Genomic DNA, 22,051 nt, shown 5'->3' on the forward strand with positions numbered 1-22,051 from the left:
TATTTGCCTCTTACAGGCAAGGAACCAATTATGGCAACTTAACTGACCTTGATTTTCTACATTAAAAAAAATTGAAAAATTTCACAAAAGTAATAAAGTCTTGTTATGTCCTCCAATAACACACTATGGCTGAACTTTTGAGTATTTCTATGACTGCCGTATAAAGGGTTAAAACTAAAAAAAACTACAAGAAATAACAGTTGTGACTAATATTATGCTGCAGACATATCTACTGAAAGAACATGCTAACCAGCTAGCTTTGGTGTCATAAGTTGTGATTTTGTGCTTATTTTGTAGCTTTTGTTTGATTATAATGTATAAAAATCAACAAATACATGTCATCTGACATCAGGCATAATAATCAAAGCTACTTTACTTAAAGTCAGTTTTAGTTTTACAACAGAAGAGACATCCAAGCAGTGCTTCTACTTTTTTTTCCAAGTTCTCCTGAGTCTGTACTTTTGCCACCTTTGCTAAAACACCTCAAACTACTTAGTCCCTTAGTCACTTGGTTTGTTAGCCAACATAGCACTGAGGAGGAGGGAAAAGGAGGAACCTAAGATCTAATGACACCAACACCAACCTGGAGTTAATACGTGAATCTTAACCTTTCTCACTGCCCATTCGATGTGAGTCAGCAGTCTTGTTTTCCATCTAGACTCAGTGTATTGGCCAAAGAGTACAGGATCACATGGCTGCTCTTTGGAGACGTCCACGCCGGCTGCTGACATGAAGAACTCTCCGTCCGGTAAATCTGCGCCCTCGTCTTACACAGACCAACACGAGCTGCCATGAGGAAGAAATCCCGCCTGAAGGTTCGGGTGAAGAAGGCGTAGAGGAAAGGGTTGGAACACGAGTTGATGGGGTAGAAGAGGACCAGCAGAAGCTTGGCATCACTGACGGTGATGAGTGGGAGCTTCAGGGCAGCTGAGATGGCGAAGAAGGAGATGGGAGCCATGCAAAGGAAGTCTGTGAAGATGAGGACGGCCATGCGTTTGGCTACGCGGGTGTCGGTGTGGGCCGGCGCCGACGACGGGTTGCGAACGGTCAGATAGATGCTGAGGTAGCAGCCGCAAACACAGAAGAAGGCCAGGACGTTGAGGAGGAGGAGAGCCACCACATAGATCTGAGACACCACAGACTCCACATCCATAGGCAGGCAGATACTCACCTGATACACAAACACAGACATTTACATACGGTAAAGACTCTGCAGCCTCAAGTCATGGATGTTAGATAAGATAAGAAAAAAGTAAGATAAGATAATGAAACGTAAGTCAAAATACGACAAGACAAGGTAAGGCAGTGTTTTCCACGTGGGGTCACCTGGAATTCAAATGGGGACGCCTGAAATTTCTCGCAATTGATAAAAAAAAGAAATAAAACTTACTAATAAAAAATATATGGTCACAATAAATAAAAGACATGACAAACTCTGAAGCTGAAACTGAAGCACTGTGGTTCTGTTTATCTTTCAAATGTTCATTGTGGTCGGTTTCAGATGCTGCAGCTCTTTCATAATTCACAGTTTAAGTTCTTGTTTGTTCAGTATTAGTTTGCAGCCTTAAATACAAGCTGGACTGGCTGTACATACCCTGACCAAGGAAAATAAAATTCTCATTTTGTGCAGTAATCTACACCTGGCTTTTTTGCTTCCGTCCATAATAATATACATTATATAGACTAAATGTCGTCTAAAATTAACGTTTCTTTGCAACATAGTATAGCAAACTATTACATGATCAAAAACAAATTAATTAATTAGGGGTGGGGGGTGAGAAGAGTGCACAAAGGAGAATTGCAAAATGTAAGACCCAGTGTCACTAAGTTTGCACTGTATCTGGGTGATTTTCGTTTGTGAAATAAAAAAATATTTTAAAAAAATAATAATAATAATAATGATAATTCCAACAAAAAAGTGTCTCTGTTTTGAATGTCTGGGGTTGCCAGAAATTTGATATGTTAAAATGAGGTCACGAGCCAAAAAAGGTTGGGAACCACTGCCATAGGGGCAGTAAGAAGTATAAAAAGTATATAAAAAGAAATACAAAAACAAAAAATATATATATATAACACTCAGTAGAAACAGAAAAAAGAAATAAGTAAAATATATATGAAAATATATGTGAAAGATGAAAGTAGGAGAAACTGCCTTTTACCTACATTATTTACATATATTGATAGGATTAATGGATGAAATGTATTAAATATTTTAGATCAGTAGATGCTTTTGGCTGTTAAATACTATAATTTATTTAACTGGATTTTATTTTTACTGTCTTCATTTACATACATAATGATGTTCTGTAATCAAACTGTCACACCTCAGTGCTCTCTCAGGTATATGTAAAGGTTGAATTATTGATTATGAGAAGGAATATATTGTTCTGTGGTGCATTCGGGGACTGTTCTGAACACCTACCTTCCCGTAGCTACTGACCCCGACAGTGGGCAGCAGAGCAGCCAGGGAGGAGAAGATCCATCCTACCGTCATCACGATGCAGGCGTGTCGAAGACGGAGTTTCCGATCGAGCCTCAGCGCGTGTGTGATGGTGTGCCAACGCTCCAGGGTGATTGCGGTGAGTGTGAACACTGACAGCTGACTGGCAAACACCTGAAAATGGCACAAACACATGCACAGCTTTCAGCGCAAACGTCATACCGCGCAAGTGTACATGTGAATAATTTATGGACGTCACACTGTGCACGCGAACGCACCGTGAAGAACCCAGCGGCTCTGCAGCCCAGGCCGGCCTGCCAGTTGATGGCGTGGTTGTAGTATCGGCCGCGGGTGAGCATGTCCACGGTTGCTATGACAACCAGGTAGATGCCCATGCAGAGGTCTGCGAAAGCCAGGTGACACATGAGGAAACGAGGAACTGTCAGCTTGGCTCGGGTGCCTGGAAACACACAGAGAAAATAAAAAAAAAACAACTAATGAAAAGACCAACCAAGATATTAGGCCCTTTTCCACTGCAGGAACTTTGAGCATTATCCGGAACTTTGAAAAACCCCGGTGTGCTTCCATCTAAAAATCTTTCCCTCGGCCCCAAACTTTCCCTGAAGAAGTTCCTGGTAGGGAGGTAGTACTTTTCAGATTATGTAATGTAAACACAGTGGTGGGTCTAAAGAAACAGAATCACTGACCTACATTTACATCCTACATTTTTATATTTGTTCCATGAAGATGTTTTAAATTATTCCAAGTAATCTATTCTCTTTATTTAGTATCTTTTTTTCTTCTTTACTCTTTCCAGTAGTGTATGTGTATGTTAGAGCCTTTGTCTTCAGCTGATAAAGAACGTTGAGGAGGAGAAGAGACACCACATAGATCTGAGACACCACAGACTCCACGTCCATAGGCAGGCAGATGCTCACCTGATACACAAACACAGACATTTACATACGGTAAAGACTCTGCAGCTTCAAGTCATGGATGTTAGATAAGGTAAGAAAAAAGTAAGATAAGATAACACAACATAACTAAGTCAAAACATGACAAGGTAAGGTAAGATAAGAAGATAAGACAAAACACGATAAAATAAGACAAGACAAGTTTAGTTAAGATAAGATGAAGTAAGACAAGTCAAAATATGAAAAAACACAAGTTTAGATAAAGAAAAGTAAAATGTTAAAATGTGCTTTTGCAGGTTTTGCTCATTAGGACAGAGGTCTGATCTCAAAAAGGATAGTGAGTACTCATTAAAAACATTACATGTAAACTAGAGCTGTCAAAATTAACATGTTAACACAAATTAATCCATCATCATGATTAATCTGATTAAAAATTTTAACCCAATTAACCCATCTGCAGCAGAATGACTCTGAACGTCTCTGGTAACGCATTTCGGGCAGTTTATCGAAGTGGAGTTAGTGCCACGCATGCACAAATGGTCAGTTGATCCGGTAGTGACAAGCAGCAGAAGCAACACATAAAGATGGAAGACATTAAACAGCACGATGGCCCTCTGGATGGAAATATGAGGACAAAAAAAACAAAACGGTACAGTCGACCAACATAAAGTATTATACACACTCTGCAGAAAGTTTTCTTTTCACCGAAGCACTTCCAGCTTTAAATACCACATTAACGTGAAGCATACGTTAGTCGGGGATTCTGCTAGTACTTCGGCTAATGTATCGCCCAGCCTCTGACAAACATGTTAATTAAGTGCATATATATTCCCTTCTTTCTTGAGTCTGTTTGTTCATGCAAAATGAAATGTGATTAATTTAGATTAAAAAGGAATTATATTTAATTGTGATTAATCGAAATTATTCCACAGCAATCCTGTGATTAATCTGATTAAAAATTTTAAGCATTTGACAGTACTCATGTAAATGCACAAGATTTATTAATGTGTGGGTGAAATATCCAGATGCAGATTGCATTATAACACCAGGTCTCCATAATCTAATAATGTCCCGACACAGCTTCATAATGAACAAAATATATGTTTAGACTTCTCATAATGACATGAAAGATCTCTAATATTCTGTTTTTTGCAGTTACTTTGGCAAAACATCTGCATAAAACCAAGTGTTGGGCCATAAGGTCCAGCAAGACCTAAAGAATCAGAATCACTGACCTACATTTACATCCTACATTTTCATATTTGTTACATGAAGATGTATTAAATTATTCCAAAAGTTTATTCTCTTTATTTGGTATCTTTTTTTTTTTCTTGGTCACTGCTTCCATTAGTGTATGCGTATGTTAGAGTGTTCGTCCAATCATATTTCATTATCATGTGTTGCCGGGTAAAATAAACTGAGGCTCAGAATCATCAGTGCAGCCTCTGAAATTGAAAATAAATGGATTGAACCTGTTGATTTCACAGATCAGATTTCATATTGGCCACATGGGGGCGGTCTAGCAGATGTACAATAAAGTGGGCATTTTTACGTCATTTGACAATCAAAGAGCATAAAAGCTCAAAAAACCACATATGTAGAGACCTGAATAAGAGAAAATGCATTGGTCTAGGTTTAATATCTGTTTTCAACAAACAATGGCTGACAAAGGAGAAGAAATGGATTTGGTTGCAGAAAGACAGTCCCTATATGACGTCCTATCAGTGCTCAACAGTAACTATATTCATATCTGTAACCATTTACATGTTATAAACCATCAAAATATGGACCATTATAAGTAAAGGCACATTTGTAATATTGAAAAAAAATCTGTCAAAAATTTAAATAATGTACATATAAAATTTTAAATGAATCCAACCAGTAGTTTCATCAGACAACATTGTTTGAAGAGGATGGCGAAGACAACAACGGACACAGCGCCTTCCTATCTGAGCTAAAAATGACTGCTTTTCTGTACTAATCTAAATGGCTAACAGTATATTTAAACACCTGTATATATTCTGTTCGTTGTACATATCTCTCATCTGTAGTATTGAGTTAGCTTTTGTATATTCTTTTTGTATATTTTGTTCATTTCAGAAGTTCTAGTAGTACTTCAGTAGCACATGTGTATTAATATTTTATTCTGAAGCCTTTACACAGTCCTACTTTTGCTCAATACTCTGTGTGATATTTTCAATTTTTTATTTCATTTTTTCTTTTTTTTCTTATACAGTCCCTTTTGCACTTCGTGTTTTGCTGCTAAATTGAACTGAGCTGCTAAACGGATTTTCATTGTTCCTTTGACAGTGACAATTAAGATCTATTCTATTCTATTCTATTCTATTCTATTCTATTCTATTCTATTCTATTCTATTCTATTCTATTCTATCATTCATTATGTCATTTGACCTTTGGATGTTAGTACCTAACAGGACGAGGAGCACCGCCGTGTTCCCCAGGAGCGCGAGGATGGAGATGATCCAGATGAGGACTCTCAGGGGGACGATGGACATGATGTCTTCACAGGGGTTGAAGTCGTCCGGTGTGGGGCTGCAGATGAAGGAGGTGGAGTTGGAACAGTAGTCTCTGTAGAAAAAATGGTTTTCTTCAGCCCCTGGACGGGAGCACATGTGGTTCCATCCAGACCTGATCCAAGAACACATATTAAAACAAACCAAATTAAAGATCTGCTCTCCACTAGCACACATCTTCATGTCTCTGATCATTTATCATCTTGTACTGTTTCATATTAACCCATAAAGACCCAGCGCTACTTTTGTGGCCAATCCCAAATGAATTTTTCTCTCTATTTAACCTTTCTTTAGTGATTTATCACCATTTATTATGACACTATCCTCTGCATTTTGTGTTTTTTTTCAGTGTAAATCATGTATTTTCCTATATTTAATTCACTGATCGTGTAGATGTTCATTAAAGCTCAGATTAAAGTTGAGGGTTATTAAATCAGAAACAGACAAAACTGAACAAAAAGTGACTCGTTCAGCAAATATATCATTAACTGAACATAAAAACAAGCATCTCCATCCACTGTCATTGATACAACTCCATGGGTTTTACTGGTGAATCACTGCAGTAGAAGATGATGGTGTTTCCACGGTAACTACGGAGCCTCTGAACGTCCAAATGGGTCATATCTGATGACCATGAAAAGATGATAAGCTGCATTTTACACCAATTATTTACATTTATTGATAAGATTAGTGGATCAACAGGTATTAAACAGTTTAGATCAGTAGATGGTTTTGGTCGACAGTGGTTGTTTGATGGTTAAAGTCATGTTTTTGCATCATATTCTGTAGTCCAGTTTTAGTCCACACTATTGTTACTGTATTAACTTTTAATCCTTAAAGACCTAGAACTATTTTTCTGGTGACTTACAAAGGAAGTTTTTATGTACGTCTGACCTTTCCTGACTGATTTAACACTATTTCTGATTTTAACCTCTGCATTTTTCATATAAAATCATATATTTTCCTATATTTAAGTCACTGATCATGTAGATGTCAATAAAAACTCAGAGTAAATTCAAAGATTATGATATCAAAACAGAGAAAACTGAAGAATAACTGACTTTTCCAGCAAACTGTATCATTAACCCTTTATAGGGCACTCGCTGAAATACTCTGAAATTCAAAATTTCAACCTTAGTGTGTTATTGGACATAGTCATCTACCTCCTCTTGCCTTAAAACATCCGAGCAACCCTTACTAAAAAGTAAACACATGCAATAAAACAATTGTTATAAGGTCATAAACTGACAAAAACCATTCATATTCAGTATTTACAGCTTCAAAATTTCTATAAAATCTCTTTAAAATCACTGTATAGTCTTATAAAAAACCAACATGCTCTTTGAATTCAGTGAGGCAAAGGACTGGCCCCATATTTAATGTTTGTGGAAATTACCAAAAATAGTCACTTACCGATAGAGGGTTAACCAAACATAAAAACAAGCGTCTACAAACACTGTTATTCATCAAACTCCATTGGTTTTATTGGTGAATCAGTGCTGTATAAGATAACGGTGTTTCCACGGTAACTACGGAGCCTCTGAACATCCAAATGGGTCATACCTGATGACCATGAAAAGACGACAAACTGTATTTTATACCAGTAATTTACATGTATTGATAGGATTAGTGGATCAACAGGTATTAAACTGTTTAGATCAGTGGATCTGTGGCTGTTTGGGTCTTTATGGGTTAAAGCTCACGTGCTGATCTGAAGGTGTTGAAGGTCTTGTACCTGTTCCTGTGGAGGTTTTGGAAGGCGCAGCAGTGTGATGGATACGTGAGATTGGCTTCGTAGAGTTGGGTGAAAAGATGCAGAGGAGGAAGCTCTTTCAGATTGAAGGCGGACTTTGCGATCAGCTTCCGAAGTCCTCCGAGGATGGAGTCGGGCAGGGAACTGAGTGTTGTGTGGGAGACATCCCTGAAGACAGTAGAAATAAAAAACACAACATGTTACTCCTTATTTTTATAGATATATGTGCTGAATTTTTTGCTTGAGTTGTATTTTAGTCTGTGGTCTAAATATTTGATGCTTCAAAACCAGTCAATGAATTAAAAATGAAACAGAAAAGTTGGAAAAATGGTCTACATCTTATTTAAAAAATCACAGAAATTATAAATCTATCAGAGAGGTGGAAGGTAAGTGCTTTTACCCTGAAGTACCGCATTCATTTGCAAATTTAAAACTCTTGGACTCTGAATATTTTATATTTTTACTACATTTCAGGTGGAATTATTAGGCTATTCTCTTCCCTGCATTGCTCTGAGGGCTGTAGTTACTACTTGCAGGGAATGACGGAGGTAATTTTAGAGTTAAACCAGTGGTCTCCAACATTTTGTCTTCTGAGGTCTGTATTCTCACATGTCAGATCAAGGTGTATGACTCGTTCACAGATCAAGCAAATAGGGACTTATACTGAAATCATCCAAGATCTCACCAAAACTCAAATATTAAACATCAGAAACTAAAAATAATGTTAAAAATACAAACATCTGAGTGAACACAACATTATAACATGTAAAATTAATCAGCAGATATTTGAACTGTCCAACTAATCTACAAAAATTTAAATTATATTTATGTGATATGATGCCTTAACACCAATTATCACTATCCATAACCTATCATATATAAAACATTATTCGTCACAGTTTCAGTTCAACACTTTACTTTATCAAGTATGATTTCTACTTATATTTGAGTATTTTTATGAGAATTTATGTGTTTTATGCATCTACTGGACGATGAATTTGGGATCTATTTTCAAAATATTTTGAAGCATGTCTTGTTTTTTTTGTTTTGTTTTTTTTTTAACACACAATTGGAAACAAAATTGCTGTTTTTAGTTAGCAGAAGAAATGTTTTTGATATATAGGAAGGGATACATTCCAAAAAATGAAACTAAAACACTTATTTGAGTACAAAAAAATAGCAGCAATAGCATAAATTATAGCCAAATATATAAATTACTGTGGAAAAGTCTTAGGTCACCTCTAATTTTGTTGTTTTTCAGGGTTGAAATGATTATACATATTTATTTCTCATTCTCCTTTCTTCAGATACACCAAGAAAATACAAGAAATATGTGCACATTCTTAAAAGACATGCAACAAAACTTAACTGAATGTGTTTAAAAGGTTAAAAACATGTTAAGTACAAGGGGAGGTCACACTAAATACGACCACTTTGGTTTATAGAAGCTGTTTTTTCCTTGAAATTTTTGTTTTTCCTGTTGTACATACTCATACAGTCGCGGAAAATAGTGTTTTCTTCAATTTCTCGTTCATTTTAATGCCTGGTACAACTAAAGGTACATTTGTTTGGACAAATATAATGAGAACAACAAAAATAGCTAATAAGAGTTTAATTTCAGAGCTGATATCTATCCATTTTCCATGGTTTTCTTGATAATAACCAAAATCACTTCAGTTCTTCCATCAATAGCTAAAGCCTTGTACTGCCAAAAACAGTGCTTTTAGGCATTCCATGTTTTCTTTTCTGTCTGTTTTAGTCACATGATACACACAGGAGTTAGTACTTGATTGCATAACCACTGTTTTTGATGACTTTTGATGGTCGATTAATTTTTTCTGCACAGTATATCAGATTGGATCTAAATACAGAGACAAATGCATATGTGTGGACATTATTAAACCAGCAAACCTTATGTTGGACTAAGAGTTTTGCACAGGACTGTTTAAATGTATAATAAAATAGAAATCAAATCAAATGTTTTATGTTGTAGTTTGGATAAGACATTTAATCAAAGAACATATTTAAGACATTCCAGCTTTAGGTTTTAATTATGAAACAGTATCACTATCTGGGGCTAACAGTGCTTTTGTAACAGAACTAAGACATTTTTTTATTCTTTATCTAGCCAGGATGTCTACTGTTTTGTGTTGTTTTATGTGTCTAGTAAATGATTAATGAATTCAACATATCTGCAGCAGATGTCTTGTCTTTTACATGTAATTAAAACTAAATGGCTGTAGAATGCAATCTGGAAATAAAACTTAAGCACATATTTGAGTTAAAAAATGATAACAATAAGCTGAAATATAATTAAATATATATGCAGTATGTACATATATCCTTTAATTTTTAATCCCCTCATCTCCACATCATTTGCACCCAATGGTTTGTTGGTTTCTCCTGCACCGTGACTTTAAAAAGTGATGATGAGGAGGGTGAATCATGTAGGCATGAGTTACTGTTGGCTGTCATGCTTACAGTACCACCAACTCACTGGAACCCACAAAGGCGTTGGGATGGATGTGAGTAAGCTGCCGGTTGCCCCCGAGGAACCTGAGAGAGGGATACGGAGAGAGAAAGAAATTAAATATGCAACTTTTTTTTCCCTGCATCTTCTGTTTGTTATTGTGTCTCTGCAAGTGACTCACAATCTGTGCATCTTTATGCCGTCGAAGGCGTCACTTGCCACCTCCTTGATGCCATTTCTGGTGAGCCGTCTGTCATTGGAAAGAGATGCCAGATTACAGTCATACCGCTCCAACGTTCGACACAAAGAACAAATAATTTTAACAAAGAAAGACTAATTTTAGCGTTTGCAGTTTCGCTCGGCTCTCACTGACCGAATGCACTGAAATGAACAGGAAAACAACAGGGCTACAAAGGAATAAAAGGTAAACGCAAGATATTTTGGTTCGCCCGGCTCGATTTAACAGAATCGTGGTCTGAATTTTGAGAAAAGACATCAAAAGAAATAAAGAGACATCAAAAAATGTTTATTGGAGAAAAACGAGACGAGTAGGAGAGGCTAGAAAACACAGCAGTGAGGGCAGAGAGTATGTCAGGAACATTCCTCACTGTGTGCTGTATGTATTGCCCACTCGGAGCTGTGTGAGGGTGGTGCGTGTACTTCTAAAAAAAATGACAAATCTCTCACATTTCTCTGATAGTTTGAGTGCAGAGGCCTCTGAAGGCATTGGGTGGGACTTCCTTGATGTGGCTGTTCTCATGCAGCTCACTAAGCAGTAAAAAAAAAAATAGGTTAAACAAGAAAAATGCAGTAAAGTAGCAGGAATAATTATAGTGTAGTCTGAGAATATAAGAAAAACCTGTTTTTGGATCTAAATTTGCAGATGATGACAGGATTAGAGTGGGGATTCAGAGCTGGAGACAATGAAAGGCTCATATTCTGGATCCAAATCTACACTATATGGACAAAAGTATGTGGACATGTTGAATTCAGGTGTGTCTTTTCTAACAGGGGTCTGGGACACAAAACAATAATGACTAATGACAGAATATAGTTTTGTATTGGGATAAATATCATTACATTTGTTAGTTTGGTTTAAATTGTTGTCTTTGCTTCCAAAAATTTTATATACTGTATATTAAACTTTTTTTTTTTTAATTGATGACTATGATTTTAAATGTTCTACCTCTAAATTTCTAAAATATTTTTCATGCTCTGGCTGTAAATAATAACTTTCTACCACAACTAATATCTACTTTCTTCACATCTCACTGAGGAAGAAAAATCTAACATTAAAATTTAAGCAAATATTGATGTTTTTATCTCAAATCAGCATGAACAGGACATCTTTACAGCTGTAGACATGATGTGTCCCAGTATTTATGTCCATATAGTTTATAAACATCAACATTTCCATAAAGTTTAATGGGAGATTTTTCTTCCTAAATGAGATGTGAAGAAAGTAGATGGTTAGTTGCAGTAGAACATTTAAAATCATAGTCACAGATAAAAAACAACAAAAAACAAAATCAATGTTGAAAGAAATTAAGTCAAAACCATCTCTGAGGCATTTTGGAAGCAAAGATAACAATTTAAACCAAACTAACTAATGTAATATAACACTATATTATGACATTTGTCATTATTGTTTTGTATCCAAGACCCTGTTAGAAAAGAAACACCTGAATTCAACATGTCCACATACTTTTGTCCATCCAAATCTATGTAAACTGTATCTAAATATGAGCTGAATAATGCTACAGAAGTTTGCCTGTGTGTTTGTACTGTGCCAACGTACAACAGAAAGTCGTGGGCTGTCGAGTGGATTTTTCCGAGGTCTGGGAAAATTGTCAGTCCCGTGTTGGAGATGGTCCTGTGATATGCAGATGAAACACCAAATGTTACTCCAGTCACACTGTAAACCTGTAAAACAACACACTCTCTGTACGAGTGAGTCACGGTGATCAAACCAGACAATGAGACATTCATTTTAAGAAGGGAGATAAAAGTTAACAAGTGATAATACAATTTAACAGCAGGCTTGTCTGCCAAAGAAAACGTCACTATCTGTCCCCGAGGGCTATGAAAAAGAAAAAAAGAAAATCATTACAGGTTCTGCATTCATCTTTGAAATGTTCTAATTATACTCTGATCCTCCAGAACTGGGACAACACTTGAATAGTCTCAAGGATTTTACAAAGATTAATACTTATTTTCCATATCTATTATTCAGAACAACCTCCTTCCCATTTTAATGAGAAAAGGCTTTTCAGATAAAAGTCCTGTTTGGTTTTTCATCATAATCAGACACAAATAATGAATTTATTTGTGTTGTTATTTACAGGAATGCTGCTCAAAATGCTCCTAAACAACACCTGTTATATATAAATGAGTCATATATCAAAATCTCAGCACAGCTTAATTTGCTTACTTAGAGATTGTTAAAGATGGTTCCACCTAAAGGTCTCATTTATCTCATTTAAATCTAATTAATGCAATGCATGATAAGGTGTTTTATATTAGAAAAACTCAGCAGAAACTTCCAGTCTAGCTTCAGATTTCCCCACGTCAATGTAATAATATGTTAACTGTGGTGGTTTTAAAGGAAAGATATTTTGCTTTTTTAAAAAATGGAATTATACATTTTCAAACACTTCCCTGTGGTCCACATAAACTGTGAATGCTCTGCTTGGGTCTGAATTCTTCATTAATTAACTCATAAAGACCCAAACAGCCGCTGGCAACCACAACCATCTATTGGATGGATGGATGGATGGATGGATGGATGGATGATACATGGATAGATAGATAGATAGATAGATAGATAGATAGATAGATAGATAGATAGATAGATAGATAGATAGATAGATAGATAGATAGATAGATAGATAGATAGATAGATAGATAGATAGATAGATAGATAGATGGATGATATATGGATGGATGGATGGATGGATGGATAATACATGATAGATGGATGATACATGATACATGGATAGATGGATGGATGATACATGATAGATGGATGATTCATGAATGGATGACGGATAGATGGATGATACATGGATGGATTAATGGATGGATGGATGGATGGATGAATGGAAGGATGGATGGATGAATGGAAGGAAGGATGGATGGATGGATGAATGGATGGATGGATTAATGGTTGGATGGATGGATTAATGGATGGATTAATGGATGGATGGATGGATTAATGGATGGATGGATGGATTAATGGATGGTACATGGATAGATGGATGATGGATGGTTGGATGGATGGATGGATGGGACAGTTGAATGTATCTGCTGTCACTTTCAGGCTCATGTATCTCTCTACATGTCCAGGCTCAGGTCTTATTTAGTTTCTCTGTTAAAACCTGATGAAGCAGAATTGTGTTTTTCCTCCATTTCCACTAGATCATGTTTCATGGGTTTTTCTGGTGAATCAATGTTGTCGAAGACGGCGACGACGTTTCCACGTTCCACTGAGCGTCCAAATGGGTCATATCTGATGACCATGAAAAGACGACTAACTGCATTTTACCTGAATTATTCACATGTATTGACAGAATTAGTGGATCTGTAGGTATTAAACATTTTATATCAGTTGGTGCTTTTAGTCAGCAGCAGAAGTTTGGGTCTTTTAGAGTTAACCGAACTTTCATCTATTGCAGTTTCTCTTCCGATCATCTGTTCATTCTCCACATCAAGTCACTTGTGCTGCAATAAAAAGCAATCTCCACTTGTTTTGTCCAAACTGCAAATGCTTTAAATGCACATTTATGTAAATACTTCTGTACAACTGCTGTTTTTCTGCATTGCCAGCTGCTTCATGTTGGTCAGAATACCTCTTGTACTGAACTGTCTCCTTTTCAGAGCGTCTGCGAATGGGTTCATTGCGTAAGTCATTTTATGCAAAACACTAAGACCAGTTGTCACAATCTGTCAGGTTTATTTTGTTGTGTTTTTCTTGATGACACTCTGTGACAGCAGAGACAGGAGGTGTGGAAAGACTGCCATGTAAATCCCCATACGGCGCTGCATGTGCACTCCAGCCTCAGGCCTGTTTCCTATGTTTAAATCTCTAATTCTGTGTTTTATCTCGGAGCTGAGCCGTGCTGTAAATCAGTCTTTTTCTTTTCCGTATCAAATATCCTTGCACCACATGGTCTGACAACAAGTAAATCCTCTGCTGAAGGTCGGACAGCGGGGACGCTTATTGATTCACGACTGAATTTTGAGGTGAATTGTGTGTAAAAAAACAGGCACCGGCGTTAGTTCTGTTCGAGAAAACTGTCCTATTTTATATCGACAAAACCATGATGACCTTATTGATTCTACTGTGCTTTTATTGAATCAGTTTGGTCGTTTGGTTTGGAGCCATGGTTTAGAAACACCTCCTTAAACAACAGAAACTTGCTGAAATAAACCGGCGAGTCCCTGATTAACACAGTAACCCTAAACGTTACACGACCACAGCAGATACTCAGCTACAGTTTAACTCTTATTTACTGTTCATGTCAAATTCTACTTCATTTCTGAGCATTAAAAATACTGTAAATGTCATTTTTTAGCCTGATATTTTATTACTTTTCCTTAAAGGTGTTATATGTACTATTTATACTGTCAAATAGATCAACTATTGTGAGTCAAATCAAAGAAAATTGTGGTTTTAGGCAGCTTTGTAAATTGTAAAATTGTATATTTTCTATGTCTCTATGTTGTTTCCTAAAATATAAAACTCTGAACATCTAAAAATCCATCAGTACTAGTAACTAATATTTTCTGTCTCATATAATGATACATATACATATAATACAGAATAAAGTATTTTGTCAATAATCTAATAATTTAGATTTTATCCTGTTGCTTATTCTCTACATTAATTTAATATTTGTTGTTTAGTCATTTGTATTAGTAGATTATTGTTATTATAACCTGTTAATTGTGTCCTGATCTATCCAAAAGTGACACATTTTATTCCTATTTGTATTTATTTGTATGCTTTTTGCCTGTATGTATTGTCTCTGTTAAATAAATTACACTTTTTTTCTTGTTTTATGATAACGCGCTGTACTTTTTCTGGAATACTGTTATGCAACAGATGTCCTAAATATTTTTAACATAGTGGAAAAACTGCAGCAAAATTATAATTTAATTTGAGTTTTAAGAGAATAAAAACAATGTTATCAAGTAAACATGATGATATTACTACAGGAGTGTATTTGTGTTTCTGGGATTTGTGAAAAATTAAACGTTTGGGCAAAAAATATATTTATTTTTCTTTTTTTACAATATTAATATTTGTTGTTCAGTGGATTATTGTTATTCTAATCTAGCGTTTGTGTCCTGATCTGTGTAAAAGTGAGTAGTTTTATTCATATTTATCTTTATTTTATGCTTTAATGTCTGTATGTATCATCTCTGCCAAATAAATTAAATAAATGAAAATCACTGTATCTGATAAATATTCACTCATCACTATTCATATTCATCTCTATTTTATTTGAATGTCATATTTCTATGAATATATTTCCATTTTTCATATTCATCACTATTTTATCTTGAGTTATGATAATGTTCTGCACTATTTTTTTCTCAGCATTTTTAACACTGGGAAAAAACTTGACAACTGAAATGAGAGGTTTGTGGAAAAACTTTTTTTTTTCCCGCAAAGTTTTTGACACTTGATTTGTGTTCCGAGGGGATCCATCCTAATTAAAAAATGATGTGTGGAGCTGTATCAGAAATAGGCCTGTCACCCATGACCCAGTTTGGACTCACAATCGGTCTGAAACACACACACTGAACACACATTTCCTCCTGCTGTACTCACAGACGCTGCAGTTTCACTATGTTCTTGAATGTATCTGGATCGATGTGTCGCAGGTGTTTGGACTTTGATATGAATCTGGAAAACACACACACACACATATATATATATTCAGCTGTGAGTTTGTTTATAGACTAGACACATGTTGTACAATGAGGGTTTTGTTGTAGCTGTGATATTTACATTTCAGTGAGCTCGGGCAGATCAGAGAAGGCAAACGCTCCGATACTCCTCAACGCGCCGTTTCCTGAGACGTCACTGGGACAAAAAACAGCAGATTTCAATGAAGAATACAGTGATATGTAAAAACAAACAACTATTATTTAGCATATTTTGTCTCTCAGCACCGTTTCTCAGACTCTGCAGCTCTTGTCGTTCCATATCAAAGACTAAACACAACCATGCAGGATAAAACATGATGTTTATACTCACATGTACGAGAGCTGAGACAGGTTCGCAAAAGCACATTCGCTGATGCTCTCCAGCACGTCGTTGTCTGTTATATAACTAGTCGAAAAAGGACAAGGAAGAAACAAAACAGTACAAGGAGACAGTTGTCACCTGAACAGAATCCTATAACTGCAATGTTGTAAGAGAAACATCATCAAATGTCAATCAAATCTCAATGAGCAGAGCCTGTTAAAGTTATCAGCCTTAAATTGGCCCTCACCCAATTTTTTTTTTTTACCTAAATAGCAGAAATGAGTGTGTATTTGCAACTGAGACAGACTAGAAAAAGGAAATACATTATGTTGTGTTCGTAATGTTTGCAGTTAAATACAATTCACAGTAAAATTAGTGTTTCACTATCACAACTGTGTGTTTAATATTAATTTTTACACAAATACCGTAGGTCATTCCTTCCCACAGTCATCAGACTATACAACAGTTCACAGTAAATACCCCCATATCACATCAATACTAACATCATGTGCAACTATATAGTAAATATCTAAATAATATGTATGTACAGGACAAGACATAGAAATAGTAGATTTTCTTCCTTCAAAACCAGGATTTGTAACAACATTCTAATGTCATTGGAGTTTTAAGAGGATAAAAACAATGTTTACAAGTAAACATGATAATATTATTACAGGAATGTATTCATGCTTTGTGTTTCTAAGAATTTTCAATTTCTTTCAATTTCAATTTCAAGACTGAACAATGCAAAAAAAATGCACTTTTTTCTTGCCTATTTGGGAAAAAATAACAAATATTTATAGGGCATGGTATGTTATAATTATAATGCTAATACATGTTAACAGGAAACACACCTTCTGTATGTTCCTGTTACTATTACGTGTGAAAAATACTGTTACGCATTCGTAACAGTATTCGTGTATTCATGTTTTGTGTTTCTGAGAATTTTCAATTTCTTTCAATTTCAATTTCATGACTGAAAAATGCAAAAAAAAATGCACTTTTTTCTAGCTTATTTGGGAAAAAATAAATATGTATAGGGCATGATATGTTATAATGCTAATACATGTTAACAGGAAACACACCCTCTGTATGTTCCCGTTACTATTAAGTGTGAAAAATACTGTTACACTACAAAAAACACTAAGTGCGTCACAAAGAGTAAAGAAATTAATGATGTGAAAAGTGTGTTGTTGTTATTATTAGAGTTTCCAGTTTGTTGGACAACACTGGCACATTTCGACAAAAGAAAATCTATCTAGGAAGTAGAGATAAATAAATCCCTGAGGCCCATACACCAGATACCCCCCCCCCACACACACACACACATACTTTTCCTGTTATTGTTGATCTCTTTAGTGTTTTGACCTGTTCAGTTCATTATGTTCTGCATCAAAGAATAAACACACACATACTCACAGTTTGCTGAGGCGCTGCAGGCTGGTGAGGGCCCCCCTGGGAATCACTCGGATCTGCGTCAGCTTCACCTGCCTGTAGATGCAGAATCAGCTCTGAGCCATGACAGGTATGTTATTACTGAGCTGAAATCATTACGTGTCGGGGTTGTGCGATGATTTTCAGATGTCTAGAGTGCATTCAACAGGCCATGAAAGTCACAAGCAGGTACACATTCACGCTGGGGACTTTATTAGTTGCAAGAAATCATTTTATATGACTTGTTTTGCATGCGTATGTCGTAAATCACACGCAGAAAGGCCACCCATTCTTGGCAACATACTTGGAAATATCCCCACTGTCCTGAGCCTTGACCTTTATAAGACAGAACAGATGAGAACACACACGTCGCTGCTTGTGAGTTAAACTACATCTTGGGAGTAGTCCCTGATTCTGCAACAAAGTATGATTTTAGGCAGTATTTCTGGGATTTGATATAATGATATGAGCCATCTCTTGTGCCTGACTTGTTGAAAGTTTGTGTAAAAGGTTTTGTAAGATCTTCACATCACCAACAGTGAGTTTTCCCTCCCTTCCTCACAGCCTTGAGATTCCTCCAAAATGTTTCAGCTGCAAAAACAACAGTTTAGTCTTTACTATGAGTGGAGATCACAGTCCCGTCAGCAACACCTACGACACTTCAGTTCTGTTAAAACACTTTTTAAAATGCACTGCTGTTTTAAAAGAAACTACACTTGAAATGAAATACAACCCTGATAAGAACAAAGAAAACAGTGATATTAAGGTTTACTTTGATTTGCATGGTACATAACTTAACTTCATTTGCTTAAAATAAATTCATTCTTCACATTTAGGCAGCAATGTAAACCTAAAAAGGAGTTTGAATAATAAAACCAATAAATATTCAGTCAGTGACACCACATCATTAGCCATCATTCATCTACAGCTCACACATGGGCTCAGCAGTAGCAAACTTTAAATAGTACTATGTTTGTACTTTTGCGCACCTTATCAGACTGTTACTACAAATGTATTTAGCAACCGTTATATAGCTACTAGCTTTGGTAAAAGGTTTTGACCTTTGCTAGACTGACATTATTTTGTTGGAGCTCAACAAATGTATGTTAGCTAAAAATAAAGTTACATATGTTAGACTATACAGTTAAATATCTTAGCCAAAAGATTGTTAACAAAAAGTCTACTCAATGTGTTAGCTCTAAAGAGTTAGCCATGGCTAAATAGACAGCAATAGCTTTGTTAGCTAACAGTAGCATTAAATACATTCTTTAGAAAAAAAAAGGAGCTAGCTAAATGCATAACAGCAGAGTTGTACGCAAACAGAAACTTAAAATATGCTAATCAAAGTACAAATTTTATGACTTCAGTTAGTATTTTTAACTACTCTTAAACTATAGTTAAATGAGTTAGCTAAATAGGTAACAATAGAGTTGTTAGCTAACAAAAGCATAACGTGTTACCTGAAGATTTAGCGTAGCAGTAAAGTTCAGATAGCTTAACAGAAGAGCTAACAGTAAGAATAAAAACATTATTTAAAGCCATGTTTTTCTGACATAGGATGTTAGTATCATTTATTTCAAGACTTGGCAAAGCAATAGAGTTAACTGAGGGAGCTAAACAGATAGCAATTGAGTTGTCAGGTAACATTAGCATGTAAAGTTAGCTAAAGAGTTAGTTAAAATTAAATGCATTAGTGAACTATATACAGTCGAAAAAAATTATTAGACCATCAACAGTCATCTAAAACAATGGTTATGCAATCAAGTACGAACTCCTGTGTGTATCATGTGACTAAAACAGAAAAAAAAGAAAACATGGAATGCCTAAAAGCACTGTTTTTGTCAGTACACTGCCATATTGATGTAAGAACTGAAGTGATTTTGGTTATTATGTAAAAAAAAAAAACCCCAAAAAAACCACATGGAAAATGGATAGATATCAGCTCTGAAATTAAACTACTATGAGCTATTTTTGTTGTTATCATTATATTTGTCCAAACAAATGTACCTTTAGTTGTACCGGGCATTAAAATGACCAAGAAATTGAAGAAAACAAGAGTTGGTCTAATATTTTTTTTCCGTGACTGTACAAATTCAGTAGGATATTACATAATGACCTGCCTTTGCTCATGTCTCTGGTCACTGTTTTGACTATTCTGTTCTTCACTAATAAGATAAACATGTTGTGGCTAAATGCTCAAACAGTTAGCTTAGCTTAGTTGCTAACACTGACTTGTTTCCTCTGTATTGTTTGGTTTCAGTGACTCAAATAAAGCCACTGTTTGGTTTATTATTCCTGTCTGCAGTTTAAGATGAGTAACTGTACTGAAAGACCAGAATTACAGCCGTAAAAAAACAAAACAGTGAGCTGAATTATGCTAATACCGTAGAAATGACAGGTGGTAATAAAGAGTAAGAGTTATTTCAGTCTAAGACACAAGTGGATTATGAAACTTCACCTCAATAGCTGACTTTGAGGTTTGATAGAAATTGAGAAGAGTTTTGTTCATGTTCAAGGTCACATTGTGAAAACCTGACAAACATCTGGAAAAGCCCAGTAAATAAAGAAATCAGACCATACAATGTCATAAAAACCCCCACAGGTAAAAGTCACAATTCAACAAACACCTGAGGGTAAAAGAATGATCACAGTCAAAGTCAGAATGAGTAAATGTGCTTTGCATTCAGCTCCAAAGTACATGAAGGTGAAAAAAAAACAGCAACTGGCACGTTGAGTGTGAAACTCAGCCAAGAAGAGATGAGCATGGATTACAGATGAAAGTGTAAATGATGATGCAGCCTCGTGAAATAGGATTTTAACATGTAAACTTTGCTTGAACCTGCACTGGTGTTGGATAGTAATGAAAGACTACCGTGGGATGCCCTCTCTGGAAAACTGAACCATGCCACTTTCTGAGCTTTAATGATCCAGTTTAGTTCAAATGCAGTGTTAAGATGCATTTAATACATTTATATTAGCAAACACGAGAAATAACATTACACTTAATGGACTGAAAAAAGCTATTTAGGAACTTCAAATTCAGCAAAATGTGGGGAAATTGGATCAAGTTTGTGGCTATATACATTTTTTTTCTTAAATTTGGTATTTCATGTGTCAGATCAGCAACTCTGATTTGTCGAACAGTGGGACAGAACTACATTTACACTTGCATTGTACTTAAATATGAGCATATACTTGTATCTTACATGAGTGTTACAGCTTTATACTAATACTCCCCTATATCTCAGAGACTCACATTGAACTTTTTGCTCCCCTCAACTAATAAATTGTGATGTGTTATTAGTTAATAATTTATGACTATATCGTTACCTTCCGAAAATAACTGTCTGAGCCATTTTTAAATATTTTTCAGGAAACACAAAAAACTGAACCATAAATTTGATGATTTAATGAGTATTTGATGATTTAGGGGAAACAAATATTTTTGTCAAAAAACACCCCCCAAAAAACAAACTAAGATACTAACATAATAATTACTAAGATTCACACTATTTCATTAATCCCAGATGAACTTGTGCCAAAAAATATATAATTCTGCAGCAATAGAAAGGATAAAAATCTCTCTCGACCCACGTGTGAGAGGGCAGACACAACTAAAAGTACAAAAAAAGAGGTGAAGAAAGAAAGAAACAGGTAATTACACTGAGTTTAATCTCTACTGTTATTAAAGATCAAGAATTAAAGGCATCGTGTACCTTAACTTTAGTTGTGTTTTGATGCAAATTTCTACCTACATTAATCACTGAATGAAGAGTCTGAGTATGTTTACACTGTGTTTTTTCAGATTTTTATCTCCTACATCATTGTTTGTGTTACTCACAGGAATGTTATGTTGGTGGGGATGTTGCCGGGCACCTCTGTGTCCCTGGGGCCCAGAGACCACTGAGCTCCACGTTTAACGTCCACTTTAGGGCCAGGGACCAAGGCTGCTGCAGACTTCATCACCACTGTCAGGAGCATTATCAATAACATGATCCCCATTGTCATCATCATCATCACAGTGTGCTTGATGTCCTCTTGAACGTCTTCTTTCTTCTTGTCATTCACATGTGTCCAAGCTTCAAACCAGAACACACACACATACACACACCCTGATTGGTGATCGAAGTGTTCTGCCAGTTTCTGTGTCCGAGGCCAGGTTAGACCGTAATGCTTCCTTCCATGCAGTGGTGCATGAGGGGGCGTGTGAAAGTCTTTAAGGGTGGATGAGGATGTAGGAGGGCTCTGCT

The 22,051-nt window shown here is 35.8% G+C and overlaps 1 protein-coding gene across 1 annotated transcript; it reads right to left on the minus strand.

Moving 5' to 3' along the window:
• Window positions 1–210: 210 nt before the first annotated feature.
• On the minus strand, window positions 211–21,818 carry fshr (follicle stimulating hormone receptor). The gene is made up of 14 exons (XM_030122689.1): window positions 21,643–21,818; window positions 17,787–17,858; window positions 16,377–16,451; window positions 16,128–16,202; window positions 15,948–16,022; window positions 11,910–11,984; window positions 10,799–10,879; window positions 10,293–10,361; window positions 10,123–10,197; window positions 7,624–7,809; window positions 5,783–6,003; window positions 2,719–2,900; window positions 2,423–2,614; window positions 211–1,171 (listed from the first exon to the last, which is right to left on the minus strand). The coding sequence occupies exons 1-14, from the start codon at window positions 21,816–21,818 to the stop codon at window positions 635–637; spliced, it is 2,091 nt and encodes a 696-aa protein (XP_029978549.1). The 3' UTR covers window positions 211–634.
• Window positions 21,819–22,051: the final 233 nt, after the last annotated feature.

Source organism: Sphaeramia orbicularis, chromosome 19, assembly GCF_902148855.1.
Source record: "Sphaeramia orbicularis chromosome 19, fSphaOr1.1, whole genome shotgun sequence".
Taxonomy (NCBI): domain Eukaryota; kingdom Metazoa; phylum Chordata; class Actinopteri; order Kurtiformes; family Apogonidae; genus Sphaeramia; species Sphaeramia orbicularis.